Source organism: Medicago sativa, chromosome 4, assembly GCF_051527215.1.
Source record: "Medicago sativa cultivar Bolivia chromosome 4, Bolivia_mono, whole genome shotgun sequence".
Taxonomy (NCBI): Eukaryota; Viridiplantae; Streptophyta; class Magnoliopsida; order Fabales; family Fabaceae; genus Medicago; species Medicago sativa.
Window position 1 is genome coordinate 101455072 of NC_140752.1, and position 14356 is coordinate 101469427.

Below are 14356 nucleotides of genomic sequence, written 5' to 3' on the forward strand. Positions count from 1 at the left end.
TATTGGTTATGATGCGACGTTAGATACGTTTAAGCTTATGATTAGAATAGTTAAGGATAGTCTGTCGATGACGATCCTAGGCTTTTCCCTAATCGTCCGACTTAGTAATGTGACATATATAAAGTCCTCGATACTTAGAGAGTGTCTTGGCATAGCGGTATTAGATTTATCCCTTAACCGCGATGTCACACTTAGAGATACTAAGCCTATAACAAGTAAGTTGAACCTATGACGGGTCTAGCATGCACCACCGTCTAGGAAAGCAACTCACACACGTATAATCAACCGTCAGGTTGTAAAGTAGACATGTGGTAACCATAGGCTTTCCCCGAGGTTATCACTAGCTAGGGCTAGATAGAACTCACTGAGGCATTATGTCTCATCCCTCTCCTTATTTGTTCAGGTTCTCAGGTTTCTCGCAGTAAAGGTAAAGAAAAGGTGCAGGAGTAATGTGCTTGCAAGGACTTCATCTTGGTGTTAAGTAGTTGATGCATATGTATAATTATTAGCACATGTAGTATTGTGGCTGTATATTTAGACTTGTACCACAAACTTCTATGAAGAATATTGTATCATAAGATCTTGGTTGTTGAATTTGTGTCTTGATGACATAGTTGTATTGTAAAATTAATGTATCCAATATCAGTTTTAACGCACTTTTGATTATTCTAGACACTATCAAAGTGGGCGTTACAGCGCACAACCGACGAGATATAGAAGGAAACTCCTCACACAACAGGCCCTCCTCCTAGCTCTCTCCTGCATCTCCTCCCTCGACTGTGCATGCTCAAGTCGTCTAGCCTCAGTCAGGTGCTGCTCATAAACCCGCTTCAGTGCGGGATAACTGATATGACCAGGAGATTCATCCCTAACCTGAGCTATGGCATCAGCATCTGACATGCCCAACAACCTGGTCATCATATCAATAGATTGGTCCCGATCCATCGACTCATCGTGCTCCAACATGCGGCCGTAAATAGGAATGTGCAGAAGATTATGCACATCGTCCAGAGTGATCGTCATCTCCCCCCACAGGTAGATGAAAACTACTCGTCTCCGTGTGCCACCTCTCGCATAGAGCACGTATCATCGCATGGGTCACAGTCGAATACCCAACGTGTATCAAACCATGGAGGCCAGACCCCTCCACAGGCTCCCAAAACCACCTCATAGCCGCCTCCGGCTTATCAAGCTCCTTCAACCTTTTCCTCGCGTTTACGCACTTATAACCCGCTGCATCATGCCACATCTGAAATTCAAATTAAATAAGACATTGTCACTATTTTAAATAACTAAAACACCTACGCTACATTATTTTAAATAACTAAAACACTTACGCTACGTTATTTTAAATAAATAAAACACTTACGCTACATTATATTAATTAATTAAATCACTTACGCTACGTTATTTTAATTAATTAAACAACTTACGCTACCTAATTTTAATTAATTAAACCACTTACGCTACGTTATATTAAGTAATTAAATCACTTACGCTACATTATTTTAATTAATTAAACAACTTACGCTACCTAATTTTAATTAATTAAACCACTTACGCTACGTTATATTAATTAATTAAATCTCTTACGCCACCTTATTTTAATTAATTAAACAACTTACGCTACCTAATTTTAATTAATTAAATCACTTACGCTACGTTATATTAATTAATTAAATCACTTACACCACGTTATTTTAATTAATTAAACAACTTACGCTACCTAATTTTAATTAATTAAATCACTTACGCTACGTTATTTTAATTAATTAAACAACTTACGCTACCTAAATTTAATTAATTAAATCACTTACGCTACGTTATATTAATTAATTAAATCACTTACGCTACGTTATTTTAATTAATTAAACAACTTACGCTACCTAATTTTAATTAATTAAATCACTTACGCTACGTTATATTAATTAATTAAATCACTTACGCTATGTTATTTTAATTAATTAAACAACTTACGCTACCTAATTTTAATTAATTAAATCATTTACGCTACGTTATTTTAATTAATTAAACAACTTACGCTACGTTATTGTAATTAATTAAACCACTTACGCTACCTAATATAATTAATTAAAACATTTAAAGAATTTTAAACAATTTAAACACTTACATTATTATGGTTCACCCAAAGAGGGTTTGCCACGTGTCTCGCGTAGTCGGACAACAATGACGTGGTCTGAGGTCCTCCAGGAAAGGGAGCCTCTCCAGCAGGATAGGGCAGTATCCGCGGAACACGACTACCTCGTCGTGGCTGAGGCTCACGCTCAGGCTCACCCTCGGGAATAACATTTTGTGCCTCTATATAATCTGCCACAACATCCTCTGGCACCCCCTCATCCTCTGCCTCGTCCTGCAGCGGCGGTTGAAAATACATCCTCTCCTCCTCCATCCGATCATAGCCAACAAAACCATCATCCGCATACCCAGCATAATCATGCACTGGTGTCGGATCAACCACCTGGGAGGAGTCATCCACATGTGCCTGTGAGCCCTCTCCATGTATCATCGGGTCCCTGCGCCTCTGAGTCTTAGGGACATACGAGTCTTCAGCCCTCTTTTCTCTCCGAGCACTAGCGGTACTCGCCTCTTTACCTCTCCGCATCCTATCCTCTCTAATAACCCGCTCCTGCTCATCCGTTTCCCAAGCCATATCTGTACAAAACAAATTTTAAAAAACATAAATAAGTTGACAATGTATTTAAGAATACAATGTATCTAAGCATTTACTTAAGGCATCGAACATAGGCGAACATAGGCATGCATACAATATATTTAAAACTTTTAAGGCATTGAACATAGCAAGTAACATGTAACATATCAAAAATGAAACTTAGGCATTCATAAAATTTAATATAACACATTCATCAAACTTTATATAACATACCACATTATGTCATGCTTCAAACTTGCCAAAAAATTTAAAAATCCAAGCTTATAATAATTATAACATATATACTTTATAAAATTGAACATACTTGAAAACAAATTACACAAAAAAAGAAATATTTCCTCACTTATGCATTTTAACAAACACCTTATGTGCATTCTAAATTAGAAGCACAATTAGTGTTATTTGAACATCTAAACAACTACATTGTACCTAAACCTACTCTAAACAACAATGCCAGCATAAACAATCCATTACAACATCAAATTTTATACTAATTTGCAATTTCTAAACCTAACCTAAACACTAACATTTTGCTATAATTATGAAAATACAACCCTAAATAACCTACATTGCATGTAAATAGGATTAAGATGACTTACTTGTGATTTGCTTGAAGAAATTAGGATGATTTTCGTGCAAATGAGGTTTGGGTGATTTTTGTATGCTTTTGAAGTTGTGTTGAATGTGTTTCTGTAAACCAGAAACTGCAATTTCTGCGTTCTTAAGATACAGAATGCAGCGGTAGTTAACAGCTGCTGGGTCTCAGCGGTAGTTAACTACTGGCGTGTTTCCCAGCGGTTGTTAACTACCGCCAGGGGCATTAAGGTCATTTTCATGTGTCAATTGGAAGTATTCTTTGTCAAAAAAGCAATTTTCTTTACAAAATTCAGTGGACCTGACTGAAAAGCCCAACCATTTGTCATAAAAACTAATCCAGCCCAATTTCATCAAGTCCAGAAAAAACTGTACCCATTTTAAAAAACCATAAAAATCCAAAATAAACTGAATCTTATTCATTCCCATTGCAACACATGTGCTTCTGTATTTGTTACTTCCCTCCTCCACTGCAACTGCGCCATCGCGAGATCTGATGACTTTCTTCGACTCCACTACAACCGTCGTTGCCGCCGTCTAGTTTTGTCTGCAACGGTTTTTCTCTCTATGCAAATCTTCATTGATTCCCGACATCTCTGGTCTTTTGATTTCTCACCATTCTCCCTTCATTTTCTTCTTATTTCATGCAATTTTGGCAAATCTCATTCGTTTGATTTCGGTTCTCTTTCTCAGATCCAATGGTGATGTATTGTTCTTAACTTCTTGTGTACTTGAATTTGTTGTTCACTTTTTTGCTATTCTTGTTTGGTGCTATGATTTTAGTAGATCCAACAGTTGATAAGCTAAAAACAATTTGTTGATTTGATCCAACAGTTGATAAGCTAAAAACAATTTGTTGATTTGATAAGCTTATAAATTATTTCTATATGGTGTTTTACATTTTTTTTTTTGTAGTGGCCGGGGTTTGAACCCCGGACCTTGCATATTTTATGCATTGTCTCAACCAACTGAACTAAGCTCACGATGACGTTTTACATTTTTGTTAATAAAGTTGAACCGTTTTTGTGGTGTTTTTCATTTAGCGTACAGTTTATTTTAAAAAAATAGAAAAAATCAATACCAGTTCTAGCAAAAAACCGATTCAGGACAAAATCCGGTTCAGGTAGCACGAACAGGTACTGAACCGGGCCAAACTGTATCAAACCTGTTTAAAAAAAATCCATTTTTTATTTGTGAAAGTAGATTTTTGATCCAAACTGTATCCATAAATCTAGTATGGTTCAGTTTATAATCCATTTGCACACCCCTAGTCTGTCTATTAATTTTTTAGTGTTACTTTTCCCACCCTGTTGCCTTATCACGCGCCCTACGTTTTTGACTAAAATACCCTTTGTGTGGATTATATAATCCGAACACTGTTAGGATTACATAATTCGAACTGGTAAAAAAATCACGCTGCACCATGGCATTTGTGAAACTTGGACTTGTTCAGGGTGCAAGTGTTGAGATAATATTCACAAATCCCTATTTTAGTTTTAAAGATGAAAAAATATATTTAGATTTTATTTTATAAATGGATTCTGATATTATTGTATTTAACATCTTTGTATGAGTATTTTTAGTTGCAGGAACTTAAACTCAAAAGGATTGATATAACTAAGTTCCCTAAAAATTATTTTAGCCTCTCATACAATGGAACTAATGGATAAAAATTGCATTGGATGAAATTGGATTTACTTGGCCAGGCTTATGTAACACGCTGGCATACACACAATTATACAAGCAAATGGTTTCTTTGCAATGGTTTTCTATGTCTCCAATACCACTACATCTCAAATCAAACATGCATGCAAGTACAAACAAAACTACACTTTGTTGCCGTAAAAGGAACTAGAGGCAAAAGGTTGATATCTCACAACTTTGGAATATGCTTACATTTAAACCACACAAGTAATGACATGTGGATATAGATGAAATACAATTGGATGTAAAGCTTTGATTTGGCACACGTGAGAAGAAGAAGAAAATATCTACCTTGTGCACACATGTGAGTCCAAAAGCAATTTGAACTAAAAAGGAGCTACACGTGAGAACAAAAGTGTGGGAAAATAAACTTACCTCCCTCAGTTGGAATATTTAGTTACATGTGGGTCCACAAGCAATTGGAATGAAGAAAGAAGCTACCCATGCATGAGCTGTATTGGCTTATCTCACACAAGCACAACAGACGCTCCTCACGTGGGAGAGAAGAAAGAGCAATTTGTTTTGAGCAATTTGTGCCTATAAATACACATGCAGGCAGCAAGGAAAACCACCGAAATTTTGAGAAAGCAAAGCAATATACATTCAAGCAAAAATACTCAAAGCTCTCTCTTTTATTTTTCAGTAAACTAAACTTGCTCTTTTACAGTGAGCTTTTTGTTTAGTAAAGCACTACTCATTTTTATTTGATATTTGATCCAAGTAAGAATTTATTTCTTATTGGATTGTAAAGCTTGTAGGTAACAAGTGTGTAAACAACAAGAGTTAAATCACTCGTTTGTAGGGATAGATCAGGTAGATTTAGCAAGGGTGATTTGTTCTCGTTTGTTGTTTGGTTGTAAAAGCAAAGGTAGATTTACTCGGTTGCAGGAAAGATCAGTCGGATCTAGCAAAGAGTAAAAGTTACTCATTTGTGTAAAAGAAGACAAAAGAGGAGTTGTGGTTAACGTTACTTAACACAACTACCTAGTGGATAATCTCACAGGATTGTGGGGACTGGACTAACCCATATTGGGTGAACCAGGATACTTCTTGTGTGTGATTTTCTTTTCCCTATCCTTTTTATTTTTGTCTCACACACTTCACAATATTATTTTTATTAATTAACTAACCTAATCCAAGTATATATATACTTGAGGAAATTTTTATCAGGCATATTTTAAACAGGTCACAATTCAAACCCCCCTTTCTTGTGAAAATATTTTACTTCAATTGGTACCAGAGCACTGCCTCTAAAAAGCCTACGCACCCAACGGTGCAGGAGGAAAAAGATCCAGAAGAAAAGTCTCAATTCAACCTAAACACCCAACGGTGTAGAAGGAAAATTCAAAGCCTAAACACCCAACGGTGTAGAAGATCCAAGAAAAGAAAATGTCTAAAATAAAATTTATGTCCGAAGGAGGTTCCTCAAACAGACCACCGCTCTTTGAAGGAGCAGACTACTATTACTGGAAAGGAAAAATGGAACTATTTTTACAATCACAAGACAATCACATGTGGACCATAATTGAAAATGGAGACTATATTCCATATGATGAAGATCTGAATGTAAAGAGTAAGGAAGACTGGTCAGAAGAGGAAGGTAAGCGAATGTTATTAAATTTTAAAGCTAAATTGTTTCTAACCATGGCTTTGAGCAGGGAAGAATATGATAGAGTACAAGAATGCAAAAATGCCAAAGAAATTTGGGATACACTAAAAATACATCATGAAGGCACCAGTCATGTAAAAGAAACAAGAATTGACATTGGTGTTCGTAAATTTGAACTATTCGAAATGAAAGAAACCGAAACCATAGATGAAATGTATGGAAGGTTTACTATCATTATGAATGAGTTACGTTCTCTTGAAAAAAACTTTACAGTCCATGAGAGAATAAGAAAAATTTTAAGATGTCTCCCAAAATCTTGGAGACATATTGTAACAGCCATAACAGAAACAAAAGATCTGAAAAAACTCAGATTAGAAGATCTCATCGGATCTCTGAAAGCACATGAAGTTCTTTTGCAAGAGGACAAATCCTCAAACAAAAGCAAAATGATTGCATTCAAGACAAATCTAGAATCACAAAATCAAGAACTAGAAATGGATTTTGACAATCAACAACAAGAACCCGATGAAGAAGATCATGAAGATCAAATCATTCTTCTCACTAGAAAACTTCAAAGAATGATTCAAAGAAGAGATCAAAACAAAAGAAATTTTCCTGCAAGAAAAGAAAACACAAAAACTGAACTCGACAAAAGTCAAGTTACCTGTTACGGCTGCTACAAACTTGGACACTACAAAAATGAATGTCCACTAAACAAAAGAAAAACAAACAACTTCCAATCAAACCAAAGATCCTTCTTAACTACATGGGATGAACCGGAAGAACCAACAAATGAAGATGAACAAGCAGATCTTTGCCTAATGGCAAAATCAGACAATGAAGAGGTAAATCCTGATCCTTGCTCATCATGTGAAAAAACTGAATATTTGTTTGATAATCTTTTTCATAACTCTCTAATTTTAGAACAAACATGTGAAAGATTGAGAAATGAAAATCTTGAACTAAAAAGGGAAAAAGAAATGTTGGAAAAAGAGAACAAAAAACTGATTCAAAATTCTAAATCAAAAGAAGTCTTTGAAAATAAAAATGACTCTCAAAAGGAAAACATTATTTTAAAAGAAAATGTTTCACAACTAAAAAATGATATCTCAAATTTTGTTAAATCAACTGAAACATTTCAAAAAATCATGGGATCACAAGTTAGTGTTTTTGATAAAGCATGTATAGGGTTCAAAACTAATCAAAAACAAAAACTTTATGAGAATTTTTTTATTCCTGAAAAAGGTACAAAAACATGTGAAAAATACAAATGTACATATTGTGAAAAATATGGACATCTTGAACCTTTTTGTTTCAGAAAAAGAAAGAGACTCGCTTCACAAAAATTAAAAAATAGTTATTCTCATTTTCATAAAAAGGAAACTCGTAAAAACAACACTAACCATCAAGGACCCAAAAAAATATGGGTACCTAAGGGATTACTAACTTCTACTGCAGGAATGTCTCATAACAGTCAAGAAAAAGCCTTGGTACTTGGACAGTGGATGCTCAAGACATATGACTGGAGATAAACAAAGCTTTCTCTCCTTCACCAAAAAAGAAGGAGGATTGGTAACCTTTGGTAATAATGAAAAATCTCGGATTAAAGGTATAGGAGTTATTGGTAAGATAAACTCCGCAAAAATTGAAAATGTTCAATATGTAGAAGGATTAAAACATAATTTGATTAGCATCAGTCAATTGTGTGACAGTGGTCTTGAAGTAATATTCAAACCTCACACATGCGAAGTAAGACAAATATCTTCAGGAAAAATCTTGTTTACAGGATCAAGAAATAAAAACGTTTACACTCTATACCTAGATGAACTGCCTGTCGAATCATGTTTTATATCTCTTGAAAAAGATAAATGGATTTGGCATAAAAGGGCTGGCCATATTAGTATGGAAACAATTTCTAAAATATCAAAACTTGATCTAGTAAGAGGACTTCCTAAGATTAACTATGAGAAGGATAAGATATGTGAAGCATGTGTCAGAGGAAAACAAGTCAGAAGTAGTTTTCCTCCAAAAGATTTTATTTCAACAAAAAGACCTCTTGAACTGCTTCACATAGATTTATTTGGACCTATCTCAATAGAAAGTCTTGGTGGAAAAAAATATGGCTTTGTAATCGTTGATGATTTTTCCAGATTCACTTGGGTTTTATTTTTAAAACACAAAAATGATTCTTTTGAAGCTTTTCAAACCTTTTGCAAAAAAGTTCAAAATGAGAAGGAAACTAACATTATCTCGGTAAGAAGTGATCATGGAGGAGAATTTGAAAACGCCTCTTTTGAACAATTCTTTAGTGATAATGGGATATCTCATAATTTTTCTTGTCCTAGAACTCCTCAACAAAATGGAGTTGTAGAAAGAAAAAATAGAACTTTGCAAGAAATGGCAAGAACCATTTTAAATGAATCAAATGTTGAGAAATATTTTTGGGCAGAAGCCATAAATACATCTTGCTATATTTTGAATAGAGTTTCAATAAGAAGAGTTTTAAACAAAACCCCGTATGAACTCTGGAAAGAAAGAAAGCCAAACATTTCTTATTTTCATATCTTTGGATGTTATTGTTATATTTTAAACAACAAAGATAACCTAGGAAAATTTGACTCAAAATCAGACAAAGCTATATTTCTTGGTTACTCTGTTACTTCAAAAGCATACAGGGTGTTTAATTTAAGAACAAAAGTCTTAGAAGAAAGTATGCACGTAAAATTTGATGAGTTTGAGGAACTTGAAACTCAAGAAAGAATGAATGAAGAAGATGAGGAAGAAAGTCAAATCAATCCTAACATCGAAAATTCTCTCCAACAACCATCAAATGAAGAAGTCTCTCTAAATCCTCCAAGGTCATGGAGAATTGTGGATCATCACCCACAAGAACAAATAATTGGTGAAACCGCAGATGGAGTAAGAACAAGAAGATCCTTTCAAACAAATGACTTTGCAATGATATCTCAAATTGAACCAAAATCAATTAAGGAAGCAATCATAGACGAGTCATGGATCGAAGCTATGAAAGAAGAACTACATCAATTTGAGAAAAACCAAGTTTGGACTCTTGTACCTAATCCTCAAACTCAATCCATCATTGGTACAAGATGGGTATTCAGAAACAAATTAGATGAAGAAGGAAAAGTGACACGCAACAAAGCCAGATTGGTAGCTCAAGGTTATAATCAACAAGAAGGAATAGACTACGATGAGACCTATGCTCCAGTGGCTAGACTCGAAGCCATAAGAATCCTTCTTGCATATGCATCTCATAAATGCATAAAACTTTTTCAAATGGACGTAAAAAGTGCTTTTTTAAATGGTTTTTTAAACGAAGAAGTTTATGTTCATCAACCTCCAGGTTTTGAAAATTTAGAAAAACCAAATCATGTGTTCAAACTAACCAAAGCTCTTTATGGACTTAAACAAGCTCCAAGAGCTTGGTACGAAAGATTGAGCATCTTTTTAATCAAAAATGGTTATTCACGAGGAAAAATTGATACCACACTTTTTAGAAAAACTGACAAAAATGATTTATTAATTGTACAGGTGTACGTCGATGATATCATTTTTGGAGCCACAAATGAAAAAATGTGTGATGATTTTTCAAAACTCATGGAAAGTGAATTTGAGATGAGCATGATGGGAGAACTAAAATTCTTTTTAGGATTACAAATCAAACAACATAAAGAAGGCATTTTTATTTGTCAAGAAAAATATGTCAAAGATCTTCTTAAAAAATATAAGATGAATGAAGCCAAAGTTATGACTACTCCCATGCATCCTTCATCACATCTTGACAAAGATGAAAATGGAAAAGATTTTCCTGAAAAAGAATATAGAGGAATGATTGGATCACTTTTATATTTAACTGCTAGTAGACCTGACATTGTTTTTGCAGTTGGTCTATGTGCTAGATTTCAAACTGCACCAAAAGAATCACACTACATTGCAGTTAAAAGAATTTTCAGATACCTTGTAGGCACTCCAAGTGTAGGTCTATGGTATAAAAAGGGAACACACTTTGATCTTATGGCATTTTGTGATGCTGACTACGCCGGAGATAAAATAGAAAGAAAAAGTACAAGTGGTGCATGTCAACTACTTGGAGAAGCTTTAGTCAGCTGGTGTTGTAGAAAACAAAGTACTATAGCACTATCCACCACAGAAGCTGAATATATTTCCGCTGCAAATTGCTGCTCTCAGGTATTATGGATCAGAAATCAATTAGAAGATTTCTCTCTCAGGTACACAAATATTCAAATATTGTGTGATAATACTAGTGCTATAAACTTGTCAAAAAATCCTATTCAACATTCCAGATCTAAACACATCGAAATTAAGCATCACTTTATTCGTGATCATGTAAGTAAAAAGGAAGTTGAACTTATTTTTGTTAACACTAACGATCAACTGGCTGATATTTTTACAAAACCATTAGTAGAGGATCGTTTTCTTCTCTTGAAAAATAAGCTAAAAATAATTAAAAATCCTTTTTTAATTTAGTTTTATTTTATTTTATTGTGTTTCCTTATTTGTTGGGTTTTTATCGTTTTCTTTTCTTAAAAAAAATAATAATAATAAGCTAAAAATAATTAAAACCTTTTTTGTTTTATTTTATTGTGTTTCCTTATTTGTTGGTGTTATTTTTTTTCTCACGCTAACTTAAAATTTACATTTAATTAAAGCATTAATTATTTTTTCTTCCCATAATCTGTTTCATCTCTCCACAAAATCCTCTTTCAATCAAATCTTTCTCCCTATTCCTCTCATCACACGCGCCTCACTTTCGTCCCTAACAAATCAAAAAATTGAGACTTCAAGATCAAATCCTGGCCGTTTAATCCTTTGATCCTTCTATGCAAAAAGGGTATGGCAGCATTTCATCATTTCTTTCTCAGTATACGTAGCCCAAAGACTGCACAATCAAAACATCAACTCACTAACCATCACTCTTGTCCCCTTTCAAAACTTCTTCCTCCTTATTAAAAGATCCTTTCATCCATTGATATTCATTCCACCCTGTAGAAAACACAAAAATGGAAGAACAAAATCAAACTTTCTCTGAACTCCTTCACGCCATTGATCCAAACACCACCTCTTCTCCTCGTCAATCACCACCATCCACTCCTCCTGCTTCCTTCACTTATCTTTCTAAAAAAACCACAAACCCCTCAAGCTTTGCTCAAAACTCACACACTGATCCTTACTCTTTTTCACCTCCAAAAAGCTTCACCACTTCAGCTCCAGTGAAAGCTGAAACATTTGATGAACTTTTTAAACCAAACAAAGAATCCAAACGATCTTTCTCAAATGATCTTAGGAAATCCATTAGGCTAAGCTCAAAACCCTCAAAAGCTTCATACATTAACCTTGATGATGAATCAGTTTTCAGCTTGCAAACTCAAAAAACTACCAAACGACTCAAATCCTCTTCATCAGCATTTTCTCCATACGATCGCAAGGAAGCTCAGAAAGAAAAAATGCTGGACGACATCATTTCAAAACCTGTCAACAGTAAAGAAAAGATGATTGTGAATCCGTATTTGACAAACCCAGCTCCTGAAATCTCGTCCAGACCTCTTTGTGAAAGCAAATCCTTCGACTTTGAGGACATGAAAACTAGGAAAATCGTGATTGATGATGTTATGGCCATCATCGGTTGGAAGGAATTCTGTGAGTTAGATGAGGTAATTTATCCAAACCTTGTTCAGAAATTCTATTCATCTGCTAAGGTTCTTGAAGGACATGATATAATAATCTGTGTTATGGATCAAACTCAAATCATTATCACCACTGACGTTCTTGCAAAAGTATTCAATATACCAAACTCAGGTGAGAAGTTTTATGGAAGGAAATGGTATGATAAGGCTAGAGTTGATCGAAACACTGTGATAAACAAAATCTTCAAAAATGTAAAACCAGCCAATAACTTTCCTGTGACATCCTTGAAAAATGAGTACAAGATTTTGTATAATCTTTGTGCTCACAGTCTTTTGCCTCGTAGCCGCAATAGGTATCGAGTTCATGACAATGATCTCATGATTCTGCATCACCTCTCTCGTGGAAAGAGAATCAACCTTCCTTATCTAATCATTAGGCACATGATAGCTGCACTCAAGGATACATCAGAAAATGGTGGTTTGCCCTACTCTATGGCCCTAACCAAAATCTTCAAGGAATTCAAACTCTCCTTCATTGGAGAAAAAGCCACCGAAAATCAGAAGCCATTCAATTGCAAGAACATCTCTCACCTCAGAGTTGATGATGATACAGAAACTCTAGGCTTACATCAAATTCCACTATCTCAGGAAGCTTTTCTCATGAACACAGAAGAAGAAAATCCTCTCTTTAATCTGGTAAATGCTGTAATCGTGGAAAGTCACTTGTCCTCACAATCCACTCCTCTAGATGCTCCTAACACTCACCATCACTTTGCTAATCCAAACGTCTCAACTGATCTCAAACTGTCAATTGAAGACAATGTCGAACCAACTCCTATTCCTTCAGCTCCTCTATTTGATTGTGAAAATTCTGCTCTGTTTGGTTCCTCTTGCTTGAACAGGTTCATTCATTCTCCAAAGAGTGACAATCCTCTTTTGAGTGATCTTCCCTTTCCTTCACATTTCAGCTCCTTTGATAGCTTTAAATCAACTGGAACTTCACCAAAACGGGATCCTCCGATCGAACCAGAAAACACAGTCGTCACCAATGAGATGTTGCTTGGTGAAGTTGCCTCTCTTCGAGGAGATGTAAACAATCTGCGTGAGAGCTTTGTGTCCTTCATGTTCCAGTACTTTGGGATGATGGCTCCTGCTTCAGGTGTTGATCCTGGTTCCTCGTCCAACCCTCCACCAAATCATCAGTAGCATTTTGTTTTTGTGTTATGTCTTGTGCTATCTTTTTGAAGATGACAAAAAGGGGGAGAAAGCAAGTGTTGCGCGCGCACACTGCATGAAAATGAATTTGAAAAATATGCCCTTTTATATGTTATGGTGTAAGACTATGTAGCACATGTGTTCCCTGTTTTTCCTTTTTAGCTAAGAATCTTGAAAAAATGGACTTTTGTATTTTAGCAAGTTATTGCTAAAAATGGAACTTCAATGTCATATGTATTTGGGTCCTTTTCTATGTTATATGCAAGTTATCATAAGCTATTTAGCCTCTGTAATGATATATGCATCTTAAGTTTTTTTTTAAATACAAGTCATCTTGTTCTACATAATTATTTAGCTTCTTTTATGAACACAAGAATCCTTGTTAAGAAAAGTATGACTATGTTTAAAAAAAGGTCCCTATCATCCTTTTCAAATCAATTTTGAGTTGTCATATCTTATTAATCAAATTTATTTTTTTTTTTACCAAGAATGTCAAATTAAGGGGGAGCCTATTTTTAAAACTAGTAATCCTTTTCCTTTAAACCTCAAAAGATATGCATCAATTTGAGGGGGAGCTTAATCGGAACACATTTATATAAATCAAATTCTAATATATTTTGTCATCGTCAAAAAGGGGGAGAATGTTGAGATAATATTCACAAATCCCTATTTTAGTTTTAAAGATGAAAAAATATATTTAGGTTTTATTTTATAAATGGATTCTGATATTATTGTATTTAACATCTTTGTATGAGTATTTTTAGTTGCAGGAACTTAAACTCAAAAGGATTGATATAACTAAGTTCCCTAAAAATTATTTTAGCCTCTCATACAATGGAACTAATGGATAAAAATTGCATTGGATGAAATTGGATT

General features: G+C 34.6%; 2 protein-coding genes across 2 annotated transcripts; one reads left to right on the forward strand and one right to left on the reverse strand.

Annotated features, from left to right (window-relative positions):
- Positions 1-994: 994 nt before the first annotated feature.
- LOC146934840 (uncharacterized) lies at positions 995-2671 on the reverse strand. Its single transcript, XM_085707949.1, has 2 exons — positions 2132-2671; positions 995-1249 (listed from the first exon to the last, which is right to left on the reverse strand). Exons 1-2 carry the CDS (start codon positions 2669-2671, stop codon positions 995-997), a joined length of 795 nt encoding a protein of 264 aa, XP_085564075.1.
- An 8745-nt stretch (positions 2672-11416) lies between these two features.
- LOC146934841 (uncharacterized) lies at positions 11417-13622 on the forward strand. The gene has a single exon (XM_085708449.1). The coding sequence runs from the start codon at positions 11642-11644 to the stop codon at positions 13469-13471; it is 1830 nt and encodes a 609-aa protein (XP_085564575.1). The 5' UTR covers positions 11417-11641; the 3' UTR covers positions 13472-13622.
- The last annotated feature ends 734 nt before the right edge of the window (positions 13623-14356 follow it).